Raw genomic sequence first — 19,202 nt, 5'->3', positions numbered from 1 at the left:
ATGGTTTGTCATGGTCATTTGTATTTAGAGATATACACAGACATACCTCTCTAAATACACATGACCAACTATCTCATTTAGCAACCTGTTCTGACCCCCCCTTCTTCGCTCATTCACAAATGACAGTCAGAAAAACTTAAAAGGAAATAACTTTATCAGTCCTGGCTCAAGCTGGCTGCGAGCCCAAAATAAACATAGATAAAGTCTCTGGCCAAAAGGTTACGCAGCAAAATGCAAAAACAAAACTCTTACAGCAAACCAGGTTTTCAGGAAGTAAAATCACTTATCCAAGTGTCCCTTTGAATCAGGGTTACAGAAAGCAAATCACTTATCCAAGTGCATCCCACGAACAACGAACCACGACCGATGAACGACGTTGACTTCTGCAACTAAGGCTTGGCACCATCCGTCTTTTATCTGCAGAAGATGACACTCATTTCGTTTTGTTTATTGGTTTTGTATGCCACCCACTCCCGAAGGATTCCAGGTGGCTCACAATAAAACAGGGGAGGGGATAAATAAGACAATACAAACAATATTAAAATACACAACAGTCACAATTGAAGCGGGGCTGGATACTTCAATAGCCTCCAGCCTGCCGGAACAGCCAGGACTTAGTAGCTTTACGGAAGGCCGGGAGGGTAGTAAGGGTCCGGATCTCCACGGGGAGCTCGTTCCAGACACTAATGAGCAACAGCTGCTCATTATTCCTGCATCCCGACTCAACTCACAGCAAACTTCTGCTGAGTCACAACAGCAACCATTCGATGTTATGCTGCATTGAAAATGTAACTTTATGATCAATCCTTGCTTTTATAACCTGGCACAGGGTCCCTGCAGGCATGTATTTGCTGTTTGGACATTTGGCAACTAGAACCCATTTTTTAAGACCATCGTAGCATCCTGTCATTTGTGTACTTCACAACTGGCTAATCAAAATTGTCAAGAACTGTCCAGATACATTGGAATGCAACTTTTGAAATTTCTAGTGAAGATCGAAGTAAAGTCTGAGGATGCTAGACTGGTGAACATTGAAGTCAACAGCTGATAAAAGGGTTCCACCACAAAACCGCGGTAGACTAAAGCGCGCTCGACGAAAGCGCGTACGTGACGTCATCACAGCGCGACGAAAACAGTACGCTGTGAGCGATAAACTTAAAATTAACGCGTAAATCTAAACCTAACCCCCCTAAACCTAACCCTAAGCCTAACCCTTAACCTAAACCTAACCCTTAACCTAAACCTAACCCTTAACCTAACGCTAAACCTAACGCTAACCCTTAACCTAACCCTAAACCTAACCCTAACGCTTAACGTAACCCTAACCCTAACCCTAAACCTAAACCTAACCCTTACCTTTATGTGAATCGGCTTGCTTTAAAAGCGCTTTTTAAAGCGCCCTTTTTTCTCCGCGGTCGTATTTGTCACGCTGCTGATGACGTCAGGTACGCGCTTTAATCGGGCGCGCTTTAGTGGACCGCGGTTTTGACGGGTCACGGATAAAAGGAGTTCAGGTGCTTCTTAGGGATTTAGGCTTTTAGACAAAGAAGTGGAGTATCAGCCTGTGAAACCTAAAAGCTACTTTTGTTTTTCAAGTCTTTAAAAATCACAGATTGCTGTCTTCTTCTGTCCAATGAGATGACTTAGCATGCATTTTGATGGTGATGGTGCAACTACTATTGAGCATCCTTGCAATTTTGCTCATTAAGACTCCTGTAAGTAATTCTATGTTTATTTTACTATCTGATGCACATGGTAACACTTTGACACCAAGTTGGATGTTGATATTGTTTTTTTCCCTTTGAAAATAGCTAAATTATTATTATTATTATTATTATTATTATTATTATTATTATTATTTTGAGGAGGAGGAGGAAGTGGAGTGGATTCAGAGATACATTTCTCAGAATTTAGAGAGTATTATTAGTATTATTTGAGAACTATGGAAGATTTATTTTTTGTGATACAGGCATGTTGGACCTCCATATAACTTGGGGTGCTGTGCAAGCGTTTGTGCAGCAGCTTGATGCAACAAAATTAAAATTGGTTTTCCTGGACAATAGCAATAGCAGTTAGCAATAGCAGTTAGACTTATATACCGCTTCATAGGGCTTTCAGCCCTCTCTAAGCGGTTTACAGAGTCAGCCTATCGCCCCCACAGTCTGGGTCCTCATTTCACCCACCTCAGAAGGATGGAAGGCTGAGTCAACCTTGAGCCAGTAAGATTTGAACAGCCGAACTGCAGAACTGCAGTCAGCTGAAGTAGCCTGCAGTGCTGCATTTAACCACTGTGCCACCTCGGCTCGACAAGAGTTAGAGAGGTTAGAGGAAGGTTATAAAAATACCAGTGTTACTCCACTGTTGTGGGTCATTACAACATTTCCCAACGACCACCAAGATCGCACAGGTTGGGCCTCCTCCGGGTGCCGTCGACCGGACAATGCCGGCTGGTGGCCCCCCGGGGGAGGGCCTTCTCTGTAGCTGCACCAGCCCCGTGGAACGATCTGCCCGTGGAGATCCGGACTCTTACCACTCTCCCAGCCTTCCGTAAAGCCACCAAGACCTGGTTGTTTTGACTGGCCTGGGGCTGTTGATCAATATCCAGCCCCACTTAGACAGAATGGATGGTGTGCAATTTTAATAACTGTATCTTTTATCTTTAATTTTTTTTAATGCTTTTTTTCTTGCCTGTAAGCCGCCCAGAGTCCCAAGGGAGTGGGCGGCATACAAATCTTATTAAATTGAAATTGAAATAAATACAACAACATTTGAATTATTACTCTGGGTATTCATTAATATTTTACCTGCCCAAATCCAAGTTATTTTTTTTAAGCTTCATATTAAGTTGATATGCTAACTAAAAAACGTTGGGAGTTATTCTATCTTCTAGCAGGCTGCGAAAGTTTCATTTGAAACAATGTGGGTTTAGGATGCAATTTGTTATTGTTTATGAGTCAAGGATCCAGTTTGGGAGTGACACTACTGAGATGCTTGTGTAAAACACAGTCTCTCTCCCTCCCTCCCCCCCCTTCTCTCTCTGCTAATTGCATAATTTGAGACTGAGAAAAGGAGTAATAGGGTAGTACAGTTTAAGAACTTTTGATTTAAAATGACACAACGTTGCAAAATACCATAAATCTACCTGTGGGAAAATTAATCTTCCTGTAACTTCCTTTGAACTAAATAAGAATGTTTTTTTCCCCTTCATCTGATGTATTTAAAAGGACTATCACCAAAAGTAAAAACGGGAAAATATTTAATGCAATATTCTGTTAAAGCTTTTCAGATGCACCAATAGGATTCTGTGTTCAGAATATCATGTATTCTTATTTAAATTATTTAAATTGATTAGGAGCTCAGCTGCTCTCGATTAACTGAACATCCAATGTAGAGCACAATCAAATACTCTAAGAGTAGAACATCAGGGCTTCCTTTCCTTTCTCTTTCGAGGATGGTATTTTTTCTGCATTTTTCCAAATATACTATAGAGGTGCCAGTGCTCTGGTATTGATTTTGAGGTTATATTAAAGTTAAGTGTGAAATCATTTTCCTCCTCATTCCTTGGATGGAAGGCATTTTATTGTGCCAAGAGATTACTAGGGCAACATTATTATATTTATGTATGTATTTTGGTGGAGTATTAGCTGCTTTCTTAATAAAATCTAATTTTAATTCCCCTTTAAGGTTTTGCAATCACCAGCAAAATGCATTCTAATCTGGGAGGCAACAATCTGTTAGAGATTTTATAGTCCAAAGGAGTAAAGGTATGTCTTCAAATTATTTCCTTTTGAGGATATATAATTTGGAGTACTTGTAATGTGTTTAAGGAGTTCCCCCTCCCAATAAATAAATAAATAAATAAATAAATAAATAAATAAATAAATAAATAAATAAATAAATAAATAAATAAATAATAATGGATGGATGGATGGATGGATGGATGGATGGATGGATTAGATAGATAGATAGATAGATAGATAGATAGATAGATAGATAGATAGATAGATTAGATAGATAGATAGATAGATAGATAGATAGATGATAGATAGATAGATAGATAGATAGATAGATAGATAGATAGATAGATAGATAGATAGATGATAGATAGATAGATAGATAGATAGATAGATAGATAAATGTGTGTGTAGGTCTTTGGTTATTCGGGTTTTCTCCCGCGTAAAATTGGAAGTGTCTTGGCGATGTTTCGACGAAGTCTCATTCGTCATCTTCAGGCTGGTTTGCTCAGCTTGGTCCTTCCAGGAGCAATGTGAGATCTCGGCTGTTTCTTCCTTTTAACTGGCAGTGGGGGTTTGAGCTGATTGGGTGGGAGCTTGGCTGTGTTCTGATAGGGTGGAGGTGTGTTCTGATTGATTGGGGGTTTGTGTTTCATGTAAGGATAGGAGGGGTTTAAAGTGGCTACTGGTGCAGTTGTGGTCTGGCTTCTGGTTCTTGGTCGTGCCTCATCATCAGTGTAGATTTCAGTCTGCTTTCTGCGTGGATGTGTGGTGGTGACGTCCTGTGTGGCTCTTGTGAGTGTGGGTCTGGTGTCATTCCTCATGTTAGGGACTCGTTTGTCAATAAGGGCGGGTTTCCATCAGAACACAGCCAAGCTCCCACCCAATCTGCTCAAACCCCCACTGGCAGTCAAAAGGAAGAAACAGCCAAGATCTCACATTGCTCCTGGAAGCACGAAGCCGAGCAAACAAGCCTGAAGATGACAAATGAGACTTCGTCTAAATGTCGCCAAGACACTTCCAATTTTATGCGGGAGAAAACCCGAATAACCAAAGACCTACATACTAACACCTGCGAAAACCTCAGAAAATATACGTGTGTGTGTGTGTATATATATATATGTATGTGTATATATATGTATATATATGTATATGTATGTATGTATATATGTATATGTATATGTGTGTGTGTGTGTGGTATATGGTTATGCACTCTTTGCAAATAATTCAGAAGCAGTTGAAAAATGAGATTGCTACTTTAATTGAGAATAGAGTAGAATAGAAATATGTGCTTTCCTAATACCCGTTACACATGGATTTAAATGAGGGGATCGGGAAAAATTCTTCAATACGCTGGAAGAACTCCAAATTATACATACGCCTGGGGAAAAAAAAAGATGGGTCTGCTTTAATTGTCACCCAAGTCGTCTCTTTTTTGTTTTCAAGTTTGGGCAGAAGCTTGAAAAATGATTCAGTTGCTTTAATGAGCCAAAGAGGAGGTGCTGCATGAGTTCTGAAGCCTTTCTTCCAAATCAGTTTTGCAGTCCTGACCACCTTAATTTGCAACTATTGCCTGGGAAAAGCTGCCTAGCTCCTCTTACTGAGAAAGCTATCTCTATGAATTCAGTCTTTCCTGTTACGTGAAGTGTATATCAATGTTGTTGCAGTGAGGAAGACCTGTACCGTGATGCGGATGAAATAGAGAGAGAGAAAGTGTTACTTGAGATTGGGACAGATGCTTCAGGTACATTTCAAAACTATTTCTTCATGGCGTAAGGCCTACGCTGGATAATGCATAAATCAACACCTAGCACTGGTAGATTTTACTGCTCTTCAAAATCAAATGTTTTTTTCTTAGGGCAGCTTACAAAATAAAAATTTGGAATAAAGACTAGAATTACATAAAGAGGGTCAAACAAATTGAATTCCACAATGTACCGTGTTTCCCCGAAATTACGACATGTCCTGATAAGACCATGCCATATTTTTCCTGTGGGCAAAAATATACGCCCTCCCCCAATAATAAGCCCCCTGGACAACTCCCCCCTCCAGCCAGGCAGAGTGCCACTCACCAACCTAGCTACCCCAAAGGTGCAAAGCCGCAGGAACCGGGGGGAGGGGGGCAAAGGCACTCACATTGCTTGATGCCTTTGGGATACCACTAGGTTGGTGGGTGGCACTGTGCCCAGCTGGAGCGGGAGGTTGCCGGGCAGCTGCTCTCACGAACAGCCACCTGGCAACACCCCTTTCCAGCCAGACAGAGCACCACTCACCGACTCAGTAATATCCCAAAGGTGCTAAGCCGTATGGCGTTCTACCCAGCTGGAAAGAGAAGTTGCGCGAGCACTTGTTCTGCCTCCAGCTGGGCCAAGGTGCTGCTGCCACCACCGCCCCGCCGCCACCGCCATGCTCTGAGCATAACCGGCTTCCAAACTGGAGATCCGCTGCCGAGTCAGTGGCCGCTGCCGAAAGACTTGGCAGTGGATCTCTGGAGTTTGGAAGCCGGTTTTTGTCAGAGCATGGCGGCGGTAGTGGGGCTGTCACGGCAACGGAGCCATGGCAGCGCCGGCGCCCTGGCCCAGCCCTGTAGGGAGAATTGGGCATGGTGAGGCAGGGAGGCACACGAGCTGGAGGCAGAACAAGTGCTCGCGCAACCTCTCTTTCCAGCCGGGCAGAGCGCCACGCGGCTTAGCGTCTTTGGGATATTACTGGGTCGGTGAGTGGTGCTCTGCCTGGCTTGAAAGGGGCATTGCCAGGCCTCTGCTCATGAGCGTGGTCACCTCATGATGGCTTGGTTGCGCTGCTGCGACAGCGCAACACAGCCGTTTGCCCCTGAGGCTATGCCCGGCTCTTCGGGAGCCCACTCGCAAGAGAGTAGCCACCCGGCAACCCCAAACCAATAAGCCCCCCTTGATAATAAGACCCAAGCAAAATTTGGGGGGGGGGTCAAAAGAAAATAAGACTCTGTCTTATTTTCGGGGAAACACGGTAATAAATAATAAAATAATAATTAGATTCCTATGCAAATATACAAGGCATACTGAATTGGTCAGTAGTTTATCTAAACTATATCATCATATTAGAATTTGTAAGTGTCAGAGAATAAGTAAGTTACAGAATAGAGCTGGAAGGGACCTTGGAGGTCTTCTAGTCCAATCCCCTTTTAAACCAGGAGATCCTATTTCAGACAAATGACTGTCCAGTTTCTTAACAGCAGACTTAACAGCACTCAAAGTTACTGCACTTAAAAATGTTTGCAAGTCATGTGTCAAACTTGTAAAAAAAAGTTTAGAAGAAAACAATAGATTCCAACATTTTATTTGATTTATATTGTCGATGACTTTAATGCACCCTGTATATTTAATACTGTTTACAAATGACCACTTTGCAAGGCTGTTTCAAAGAGGTATTTCATGCAAATATTCAATACCGGGAAAGCACTTTTTCAAAGATCTGCACAACTGTCATTCAAAGCACTCAGTTCTAATTAGCACTCTTGATGCAAATTTACGTACATAAAACATTGCAATGTTTAAATGAGTAATATTGAAATTGGAATTTTTAAAACCAGACACTGGATTTTTATCATGGAATGCTTTGGGGTGAATGCACATTTGTTTTCATATTTGTTGCATCTGTACGCAAGAAACACCCTTATGCTAGCAAATGAATGGGAAGACGTAGAATGGGAACACATTTGACAGATGAAAAGGGTAAGTGTTTTATTTCAAGGAGGACCAAACATTCAAGATTCAGGGAATCTGCAAATGATGGGAAAGCTTGCCTATCTCCATCTGCAGGTGGAAATTACATTTAAATAAATGTAGAGTGGAGTTTTGTGATGTTTAACTTAAAACGTAACTTTCTTGTCTTAATTAAATTCAGATTTTCTAGAAAGTAAACTAAGTATTGAACCTGAAGTAGATATCATGGATTATTGCCAAGAAGAATGGCGAGGAAACACGTCGCAGGCTGAATGTATTCGGAAGGTCTGTTCTGTTTCTCTCTGTAGGGAATTTCTCTTTTCAGGATCTAAACCCAGATTGTTCTGTTCTTGAAAACATAGTAATAAATATAGACATATATAGTAATGAAACCTCAATGATTAGTATTTTTTTTTTAAAGACAGTGTATAAATTGCTTATCATGTTGTTCTTTGCAAGATTGAAACATTAAGTTTATTTTTGGAAGTTGTAAAAGATATGGCCTTTAATTTAGATTTAATCTAATTTATATGGTCATTTCGTACAAAGATGCAGTGTAGGAATTATTATTGCATGCAAATAGTTCAAGGTGGACCCAGCTCTTCTCATTGTCAGTAAGTAAGTAAGTAAAATCTTTATTACGGTCAAAGACCAGCAATACACATTAGTTTATTAAAAAATACTAACATTAAAATATAATTAAAAAGTATTGACTTAAAAGTGGATAATAATAACATAATGGTCCAAAGATTGTTAGAGGTATGTCCAGATAATTGGTACAAGATGACAACTATACTTCTGTAGCCAATTTTTTTCTTATGGACATTGCAGCAGCACAGAACTTTGCCACTGCATACGTGGTAACCGGGTTAGTGTCCTGGAGGAGAAAGCCTAGATAAAAATGGTCTGCCCTCCCTGGCAATCTCTCTAATAAGAGGAGAATATGTGCAGACCTACACGCTCTGTATAGCTCGCAGTGTAATAGAACATGTGAATTATCTTCCACTTCTCCTTCACCACATATACAAACCCGTTCGGCTATAGGTGTTCTCTTATACCTGCCCTGGAGGAGTGCTGAAGGAAGAATGTTAAATCTGGCTCTGAAGAAAGCTATCCTTTGTTTTGGGGGAGATCAGGTCATTTAGATATCAGCTCTTCTCATTGTGATGTTTCAGTGTGGCTTATGTTTGCAAAAGATGCGGTCGTGATTGGATTCCTTTTTGTTAAGACTTGAAGGAGAGGTTTCTCTGAATAGATGAGTTATAAGACGTTAATTATTTAATTTTATCTAGCTACCCAATTTTAAAATTGCATCTCTGACCACCTGGAGGATTTAAACACACAGAAAAAGATACGGCATGGATATGAAAACCATGAAAGCCACTACATAAAACGACATAAATTGAGGCCAAAGCATTTTTCAAGAGAGGGAGTTTGATATAGTGGTTAAGATACCAGGTTTATAAACTCAGAGTCGATGAATTCTAGTAATGCTTGAGGAACAAAGCCATCTTGAGTGATCTTGGGCCAATCACTCTGTCTCAGCCCTAGGAAGCAGACAATGGCAAACCACTAATGAAATCTAACCTCTCCCCCCCCCCCCCAAATGCAGGGACTTATGTAAGCAGTTGCCAGAAGTCAAAAACTGACTTAAAGTTACAAAAAACAAAAACGTTTTTTTCAGACGGGTTTTAAAAGAGCCGACGTGGCGCAGTGGTTAGGGTGCAGTGCTGCAGGCCACTTCAGCTGACTGTTATCTGCAGTTCAGCGGTTCAAATCTTACCGGCTCAAGGTTGACTCAGCCTTCCATCCTTCTGAGGTGGGTGAAATGAGGACCCAGACTGTGGGGGCGATATGCTGACTCTGTAAACCGCTTAGAGAGGGCTGAAAGCCCTATGAAGCGGTATATAAGTCTAACTGCTATTGCTATTTATCCAAAATCCTGTCCCAATGCTCGGGGGGGAAGGGGGGGGATTTAAATCCTTGCAGAAGCCAACAAGCACACGTCCATCCAAAACTTAGGGCAGGGATGCTATTCCAGGTGCAGTGACACAGATGCCATAGTTTTAAAGAGGTAATTTGAAGCATAGGCAGATCTTCCAGATCTTGTGGGATAGGCAGACACAAAAGTGACCCTTCAAATAATCCAGGCATGATCTCTTGACCTGGGCATCTTTAAGAATTTTGCAGATTTGAAAAATATAGGAAATGGCTAAGGCATCATAAAGAATTGCTATCAGTTTTGATTCACATAGTAACTGAGAATCAAATCTTGCTTTTAATATGTAAAAATATAACTCCGGGGGTTTCCAGTTTTGGAAGTGGGTGGGGATTTTTTTTTAATTTTTTTTTAGCAATTGTAATTCTACTTGAAGCGGTTTGTCAAAATGTAGAGCAATGTTTATCAAATTTGGCAACATTAGGATATGCAGATGTCAGCTACCAGAATTCAGAAAAAACACTGATGTAGACCAATTATGCAAGTTAGCTATAGAGCAATTGTTCAAGTAAAATATTTATTTATTTATGTATTTATTAATAAAATTTATGGGCCGCCCAATCTTGAAGGACTCCTGGTGGCTTACAAAGCAAAAGGAAAGGCGTTAAAAATAAAAGAAAGACAATTTAAAAACATCACACATGCACTCAATCTGAACGGGGCTGGACCTCAACAGTGAGGTCAACAGCCCCAGGCCTGCCGAATAGCCAGGTTTTAACAGCTTTCCTGAAGGCCATGAGAGTGGGCAACGTCTGGATGTCTGGGGGAAGCTCATTCCAAAGGGTCGGAGCAGCCACAGAGAAGGCCCTCCTCCGGGGAGCCGCCAGCCGACATTGTCCGGCTGACGGCATCTGAAGGAGGCCCACCCTGTGGGATCTCACCGGCCGCTGGGAGGTATGTGGCAGTAGGCGGTCTCGCAGGTACCCTGGTCCTAAGCCATGTAGGGCTTTAAAGGTAATAACCAGCACCTTGAATTGCGTCTGGAGACCAATAGGAAGCCAGTGCAGCTCGCGGAGGATAGGTGTAACGTGGGTGTACCTTGGTACACCCAATATTGCTCGCGTGGCTGCATTCTGGACTAGTTGCAGTCTCTGAACACTTTTCAAGTATGGGAGCCAATTTGGTCTAGTGGTGAAGGCACCAGGCTAGAAACCAAGAGATTGTAAGTTCTAATCCCACTTAGGCATGAGAACCGGCTGGGGTGACTTTGAGTCTCTCTCTTAGCCTAACTCACTTCAGAGGGGTTGTTGCAGACAAAATAGGAGGAGGAAAGAATATTGGGTATGTTTACTGCCTTGAATCTATATGTAAAAAATAATAAAAATGGGATTTTTAAAAAAAGGTTTATGATTAGAAAAAGAGTCTTTCTGCATCAGGCAAATATCTCAGAAGTGTTTATTTACAGCCTCATCTTCTTCCATAGCATAGTTCTCTCATCATCCCTTCCCAAAGGTGATTCGTGATTCCCAAATCTTGTTTTGTCATAACAAGATTGTTTAAACTGTTACCAACTTGAACATATATCAAATTACTGCTTTATCTTGGCTTGTTTAAAGATTAGAGCTGAGCTTAGAGTGAAGCTCAGGTTCTTCTTCATGTGGTTAAATGAAAAGTGTCATTTATCTTCACGTCCAAAAAGAAAAGTTGAAGTAGGAGGGGAAGTTGTGATTCTAAGGCCTCTCCGGCTTCATTTCCAAGTTGGGTCTAAATCGGGAATTAGATTATTGTTTACGATTGTATAAATGGAGCTGTAACATTAGTAGCAGTCTTTTCAGGGTGTTGTGGCAGGATTTGAATTTGTATGTGACCCGTCAAATGCACGCCCGACAAAAGCGCGCTGACAAAACCGCAGCGAGAAAACAGCGAGGATGAAATCGCGCCCACAGAAGCGTGCTGATAAATGCGCGCCGACGAAAGCGCAATTAGGGTTAAGGTAAGGGTTAAGTTTAGGGTAAGGGTTAGGGTTATTACGTTGTTTTCGCGTTGTTTTTTTTTTTTTTTTTCACAACTTAAGGTTCTCAAAACTTTATTTTTTTTTTATTTTTTTATTTTTTTATTTTTTTTAAAAATATATTTTATTCATTTTTCACATTCCATTTGCAATCACTTATATACAGGGTATTTACTATAAGAAAAGAAAAAAAGAAAAAGGGAATAAAACGAACAAATAAAAAGGAAACACAACTCATCATTCACAACCCCACCTAACCCTTCCATCCTCCATACACCCCATCTACCCCCTCCAACTTTCCTTTCCTCCCTCTAACACTCCCCTCCTACTTCCCTTTCCCCTCAAGCCTTCCTTCTCCCCTTACTCCCCGGACACCCTCCTTACATTCCCCTTACTCCTTCCTTACTCCTCCCTCTTCTTTCCCTCTACCTCCCTCCTTGGTGTATGCCTTTATTCGAGTGTTGTTTGATCTGTTAAAAGTAAAATGAACCAAGGGAAAAAAAAAAAGAAAGAAAAAAAAAACCACCGTATATAAATACATTCTTGTTCTTATTAAGACTATGTTAACACCCCCCCACCCCCCCCCCCCACAAATCCCCATCCCCAATCCTCCCGACTTCCCAGGGCCCACACCTGGCACTACCTTCTGTCTAAAATATCTTGTATACATATGGATTAAAAAATAAAAGTAATATGTCAAAAGAAAGAAAAACAGAAAAAAAGAAGAGAGAAAAGAAAAGAGAAAAGAAAAAAGAAGAAAAAAAAAGAAACCACTCTTTGTGTTGATCTCAGCCCCCCATCTTTATCTATGCTTAAATAGTATAAATCATTCTATCTATATTTTATTCTCGTCTCTTACTTCTTTGCTATTTACCCCAACCTTCTGTAGACTCTCCCGTTCCTCTTCCTAAACCTCATGATCCCTTCCGATAAGATTTAAGCAACGTGGTTCATGCCACATATTCAAATATGACTTTACAGAAGAGTAATCAAACTTTCCCTTCTAGTAAAATTTAAACAGCGTAAATGATCTTTCTTAACCTCCTTTTCAAACAGTAATTCAAAATAATCTAGCCAAGCTTCCCCTTCTTAGTAAAATTAAGCAGCGTAGATCAAATATTACTTTACACAGAAATCAATTTCTATCTTAAGATAATTCCAACCGACTTTCTCTTCTAATAGGATTTAAATAACGTAGTTCATTCCACATGCATTTTACCCTCATCCCTTACTTGTCTGATATTTACCACTATCAAATTTATACTAGCATTTGTTTAAAATCTAACTCAAAGCAATTTCAACCAACTTTCCCTTCTAATAAAAGTTAAATAGCATGGATCATTCCACATATTCAAATAATACTTTCAGCAAGAGTCAGTTAACCTTCTGTTTTAAAATAGTCCCTTCTAACAAAGTTTAAACAACATAAATCATTCCGCATTCTTTTTACACTTATCTTAAGATAATCCCAACCGGCTTTCTGTTCTAATAAGCCTTAAACAACGTAAATCATTCCACATATATTTTACCCTCATCCCTTGCTTGTCTGATGTTTACCACTATCAAATTTATGCTAACGTTAATTTAAAATCTAGCTCAAAGTAGTTTCACCCAGCTTTCCCTTCTAATAAGAATTAGTCCGCTTTTTCTACCGGAGAGAGGTCTCAAACCCCCATTCAGTCCTCAACTTTGGCGAGTATTTTAAAATGTCTAAATTCTCGATCTCCGTTTTTCTGCTTCTCCGAGGGAGGAAGGGCTACCCCCTCCATCTTGCAACCACATGGCCTGCCGTTTGCCTTCTCCTTCCGCTTGTCTCTCCTCTCTTCCAAGCGAGTCAGGAAGTCCCGCCTTCAGAATCCTGCAATAGAAATCTTGAGCCTCCGAAACAGAGTTAAGACGAAATCTTTGATTCTCAAATGTAACCGTGATGCCGGCAGGGGCCTCCCATCTGTATCGAATCTGTTGACTCCTAAGCTCCTTAGTTAAAAAGGTGTAATCCCTTCTTGCTTTCAGCATCTGGAAAGGAATATCTTTGAAGACAATCAGGTCTTGGTCATCAACTCGGAGACTGTTGTTATGAAACTTTTGCACAATCGCGTTTCTAGATTCTTTTGTAGAAAAATGTATAATTATGTCCCTCGGGAGCTGTCGCTGTTCCGCTATCAATGAGTTCTGGCGATAGATTTTCCGAATCTGCCAATCAAAGTTAAGTCCCGGGCTTCCCACCGCATAGCTGAAGGCTTCAGCAAAGGTCTGTTTCAAATTCTCTTGCTCCTTTTCACGGAATCCTCTGACTCTTATTGCAAATGCCTTCCTATTAAAATTTATCATCATGAGCTGTTCTTCATTGTCTCTAATTTTTTGTTGTAAAATTTGAATATTGGTAGTCAAATTAAAATTAGCCTTCTCCAAACTTTCCAATTTGTTCTCTATTTCAGCAGAGTAATCTGACAGGGCAGACACGGCTGCAAACGTATTCGCCTTCATTTGATTAACTTTAGACTTTAAATCATCATATAGTTCCAATACAAATTCCTTAATTTCTTGTTTAAAGGCATTAAACATTTTAAAGAAATATTCCTGTGTTAGAAATTCTCCAGTAGAGGGCATAGGAGACAAAGGCTGTGGTTCCAGTAAAAATTCTTTAAATTCTTTAGACACATTTGTAGCAAGACGCTTCTTTGACCTGGGTGCCATAATAAATAAACAAGTAAGCAGCGCTTTGCTCCCCTCTATTTCCAAAGAAGAAGAGTTTATTTTGTTAAGGAGCGGTCTGCAGGAAGGTAAAACCGGCTAAGTACATCCACTATCAATCATCCACGGAGAGAAATCGCCATTTTGAAGTCCATTTAGACAAAGAAGTCTCTAAGACAAATGGTGCTGGTATTTAAGATAGTAATAAAAGCATAAATCTCACAGGGGTGGGACCCGCCCGTATCAATTCTAGCTTGAAAAAACTTTGTTTTGTCCTGGGGGGGGCTAGCCTGTCTGGGGCTGCCAAAAAAAAAAAGGCAGCTGAGAAGAACTGGCTGGAGATAAAAGCTCTGCTCCGGCTGGATCTAATCTCTGTCCACAGCCAAAAAAAAAGAAAAAGGCTGTGGCTTACGAATAGACCCTAGCCTACAGAGCTACTCCCTGCCCCTTTTTTAGCCAAAAAGGGGTGCTATCTATGATCTTATTTAGATATACAGACCAGATCTCTGAGGAGCTCGGTGGAGCCCTCCTCGGCAACAGGCCACGCCCCCAGGAAGCCCGTTTTCGCGTTGTTTGTTGATGGCACGCTTTCATCGGCGCGCATTTATCGGCGCGCTTCTGTGGGCGCGATTTCGCCTTCGCTGTTTTCTCGCCGCGGTTTTGTCGGCGCGATTTTCTCGAGTGCGCATTTGTCGGTGAACCGAATTTGTATGATGGTAATGATGCAAATGTCTACAATTCAGTCAGATTTTGTAGATTGCCAAGTCTCAGAAGATTTCAACCAGTTCTAAATACTTGTTTTATTTCATATTATTTCGGGAGGGTGTCCAAACATGACATTTGGGGATTCTATGGATGATAATAGTCATAGCGCATGTATTCAGCAACAAGTTAGCCCTTATAGTTTAATGGGTGATTGTCAACTTCTGGCAAATGTTGAGGATTGGCTTAGAACTCTAGGTAACTTCTACAGTTCCAATATTATGTTGAGTTAGGATCATCTAATCTATGCGATCATGATTTTTATTTTTAATACAGGGCTATGAAGCTGTTTCACATAAATTTATTTCAATAAGAAGAGTGCGAGGAGATAATTATTGTGCTCTCCGGGCGACACTATTTCAAGCCCTCAGCCAAGCTTGTCACCTTCCTCAGTGGCTCCAGAAAGAAGATCTAATATTGGTAAGCCTCAGATTCAACCACTTTATTGCATAGGCAGACTTAATATCATTTCTGCTTTGGAGTTTTGTTCATCAGCCCTATATGTGTACTGGAATATTTATGCATTACAAAAACCTTTAGATGGCATATTAAATATCCTTAGGCTTCTGGGAATAAGAAACTTAATTAAAGTGTGATACCTAATTGTTCTGACCACCCTCGTCCCACACCAACACACACTCTGAGCCAGAGATAAGTTACGGCATTTAATTAACAGACAGATAGGTCCTTGGCAGCAAACCGGCACAGACAAGCTTGGCAGCAATAAACACAGATAAGGCTTGGCAGCAATCCAGCCTGCCAAGCTCATAACAATGTCCTCCGACATTCGATCCTGTGTTGAATTCTGCAAAGAGGGGCGTGTGCACAAGGAGTCTTTTTATAGTCTGGAGAGGAGCCTAATGACCACCAGCTGAGTACAATTACCTCCTGTAACTGCTCAAATGTTCCTGACGCCTATTAGCTCTTCGGTGCCGGGCATCCAGGAACAACTCACTGCTGGCGTCCGGATCACTCTCCCTTGTCTCCTCCCCACTGGTCCAAGGCTCAGGCGCCAACCAGCCTCTTTGTGCCCTGCTCGGAGTGGGAACCCTGTCCAGGGTCCTCCACATCCTCCAGAGCCGACTCATGGGGCCCCTCGCTGTCGGAGTCTGGTGGCAGCTCCAATGGCTCCTGCTATGCACAACACCTCATCATTTTTTCAACTTTCTAACACATGCTAATATTTAATATCTGAACCTTTTAGTTACCAGAGAAGCTGATGGTCAGATATGAATGGATCACTCAGTGGCGACTGAGGCACACATGGCCAAGTAAAGTGGAGAGCCTGATGGATGAAATTAAAGATTGTTTGATGTTACTAAAAAGAAAGGTATGAGAAATGATGTATGAAAATAAAATAGTTGCACATTAGCAGTCTTGTCTATGCAACTTGATTTCAAAAGAGATAAAAAGTAAAGCGTGTTGGAATTAACTAGTTCCATAGTTAATTAACTGGATTATAATTAATTATATTATGTATTGGACATAATTGGGTGGCCCTTTGTTATATTGTTTTTTTAGATCCTCTTCCAAATGTATATTTAGTTAGTAATACAATCAGAATTTTGTAGTATCTTAAAGAGAAACCAGTTTATTATTGCATTTCATCCTAGTAAACTTGGTCTTTTTCTGGATTAATAAATCTGCAGTAAGTACATTATTAAGGGAATGATTGTCAGAGAGAGATGAAATGCAGAAAGTACTGGTGATTATTCCTTATTTATCATGGTTGCTGTCCAAGTAGTTTTGGATGATCCTACAGCCACTCTCTTATTGCTGAGCAGAAATATGTGTGCCTCGAAAAAACACTTGGACTCGTACCACAGATTGGACATATTGATGAATCCCAGGGTTTTTCGTAATGGAATCTACTTTAAATTCCTTGTGTTCAAAAAAGGTTACCAAAAGTCATTGACAGTGTAATGAAAGGTTAAAATGATCTCCCATTTAATAAATATCACACTTTTTTTTTAAATATACTTTTTTATATTCCATTTTCATAACATACAATCACATGTATACTATTACATAGCCAGTATCCTATTGTATTAAGTAGTAATTACATCAGTTCCTCTTGTCATCAATGCCCAAAAAGATAACAACCCATTATTAGCTCTTCTGCTCTCCATACACCTCTTTCTTCTACCTCTCTCCTACCTCCTTTCTTCCCTCCATCATCCTTTCCTACTCTACTTGCCCTTCCTTTCTCCTTCTCCTCTCTCTGGATTCCTTATCCTCCTTATCTTCCCCCCTTACCCTCTCTCCTATCCCTCTCTTCCCATCTTTCTTCTCCCTTCTGTTTCCCACTCTTCCTCTCATTGGTGTATTTCCACTTCTGAGCAAACTCCAATCTATGTTGATGGTATTATACTTCCATAACAATATACTTAACATATCCTAGTTTTAAAGAAAAAATAAGAGAAGACAGTATACATGTGCAATCATATTACATTAAAATCTAAATAAATATCACACTTTTGATTACAAATCCACATCCATGTATTGTTTTGTACAGAACCTAACAATGTTATCCTGGGTTAAATGCAGTTGGGCATTGCTGACAAATAATGGAATATATTGGAAGAGAAGAATATCCTTCAAAGTGAAATATAATTCAGAATTCTAATCTAAAACTCCTTATTTTAATATTTAAAATGAGAGAATTTATATGCAATACATGCATATAAAAAAACCATGTTTCCACAAAAATAAGACAGGTTTTTTTTTTCTTTTGACCCCCAAAATAAGGGCCTTATTTTCAGGGAGGTCTTATTATTTTTGAGGTGCAGGAGATGGTGAGCTGGCTGTCACCTCATGGCTGCTGCTGTGTTGCAATATTTTCAGGAGGGCGTATTTTGGGGGGAGAGCCTATTTTAGCGTATGCGCTCAAAAGCCCAATTGTGCTTAATAGTCTTATTTTCAGGGAAACAGGGTACATGCAAATGTTTATCAAAGCTAATCTTAAATTTAAATGCTAAATAATTTTTGCAACACATATTTCTGCATTCCATCATGATAAGTCAAGCTGTCATTAACGATATGGAGTTCCTTCTTAATATATAAGGCACATGCCTTTTTAATAAGAGATATATTTCATAAAGTAGTTATAGCTGATCACGACAATTCACAATAATTGGAGAATGATAAATTGCAATTGGAAGGATTTTTCCCTCCTTTTCTCCTCTGGATATTTTAAATAGCTTGAATTCATGGGTTGGAAATGAATTCATTAGCATATTCAAATAATATTCAAGGGTATCAATTGATTAAAGATGTTAAGTAGTTGATGGGCTTCAAAACAAGGTCTGAATACCAGTTGTCTCAGTTAGAACGTGACCCGACAAATGCGCGCACGACAAAAGCCCGCCGACAAAAGCGCGGCACTAAAACCACGACGTCATCAACGCACCGACAGAAGCGCGATTTAAGTTCAGGGTTAGGTTCAGGGTTAGGTTTATGTTTACAGCGCGCTTCTGTCGCTGTGCTGTTGTCGCCGCGCTTTAGCGCTCATTCGTCGCCACGTTTTAGAACTCACGGTTTTGTCACCGCGGTTTAGTCGGCTGCGCTTTTGTCGTTCGCCCTTTTGTCGGTGAACCCAGTTAGAAGGATCTCAGTTAGTTTCATTAGGAGCATCTTTTCATCCCACTTACGTTTATTTCCTGTTGTAGTGGAAAAATATGAGTGACATAAAGACCTTTGTAGAGAGACAAGCAGCCTGTGATGAGCTTTTCAGAAGCGAAGAAGAAGAATACAAGCTGTATGAAGCAGTAAAGTTTCTTATGCTGAGCACTGCCATTCAACTGTACGAAGACAGTGAGAAGGGCAAAGAGGTCCCCGTATTCTCTTGGCTTTTGTTCGCTCGAGACACATCTAGCAGTCCTTCCCAATTAATGGAGAACCACTTGAATCAACTTGGTCACACGGGAGGTCTTGAACAGGTAAGCACAATTCTTGCATTTATGGAACCGACTGTTTTAATTCCTACTGTAATGTTAAAGATTAATCCAGTGCAGTCAATAGCTGTAACAGAATCTGGGAAAGACCTTGGGAGAATGGGTGAAAAGCCATGCTAAGGGAACAGTCAGATAAAAGACAGCATAGTCTGAAGATTGATAGTGGGCAAGGTTCAGAAGACACACACACACACACACACACGTGTTGTAAAAAAAGGCTGCAAAGGAGAATTGTCCTTTCAGGTTTACCAGATTATGTCAACGTAGCTTTACGATAAAGTAGAATTAGCTCATCCGGTTGTGATTCCTGTCTGGTTTTATCTAATGAGGCCGACAGTAACTTGGTTTGGTTTATTAGATTTATATGCCGCCCTTCTCCCAAGGACTCAGGGCGGCGTACAACAT

The 19,202-nt window shown here is 40.5% G+C and overlaps 1 protein-coding gene and 1 long non-coding RNA gene across 2 annotated transcripts in view; both read left to right on the top strand.

Annotated features, from left to right (window-relative positions):
* Positions 1-19,202, top strand: part of OTULIN (OTU deubiquitinase with linear linkage specificity) — a 32,383-nt gene that overhangs the window by 7,227 nt on the left and 5,954 nt on the right. Inside the window, exons 4-8 of the mRNA XM_032219861.1 lie at positions 5,402-5,478; positions 7,620-7,723; positions 15,121-15,264; positions 16,049-16,174; positions 18,513-18,782. Coding sequence (XP_032075752.1) covers positions 5,402-5,478; positions 7,620-7,723; positions 15,121-15,264; positions 16,049-16,174; positions 18,513-18,782 — 721 coding nt within the window. The remainder of the gene's footprint in view (positions 1-5,401; positions 5,479-7,619; positions 7,724-15,120; positions 15,265-16,048; positions 16,175-18,512; positions 18,783-19,202) is intronic.
* LOC116510344 lies at positions 1,434-5,392 on the top strand. The gene is made up of 3 exons (XR_004255633.1): positions 1,434-1,715; positions 3,685-3,764; positions 5,271-5,392. It is a non-coding gene; the product is annotated as an uncharacterized LOC116510344 (long non-coding RNA).

This window comes from Thamnophis elegans, chromosome 6, assembly GCF_009769535.1.
Source record: "Thamnophis elegans isolate rThaEle1 chromosome 6, rThaEle1.pri, whole genome shotgun sequence".
Classification (NCBI taxonomy): Eukaryota; Metazoa; Chordata; class Lepidosauria; order Squamata; family Colubridae; genus Thamnophis; species Thamnophis elegans.
This window is presented reverse-complemented; position numbering and strand designations above follow the sequence as displayed.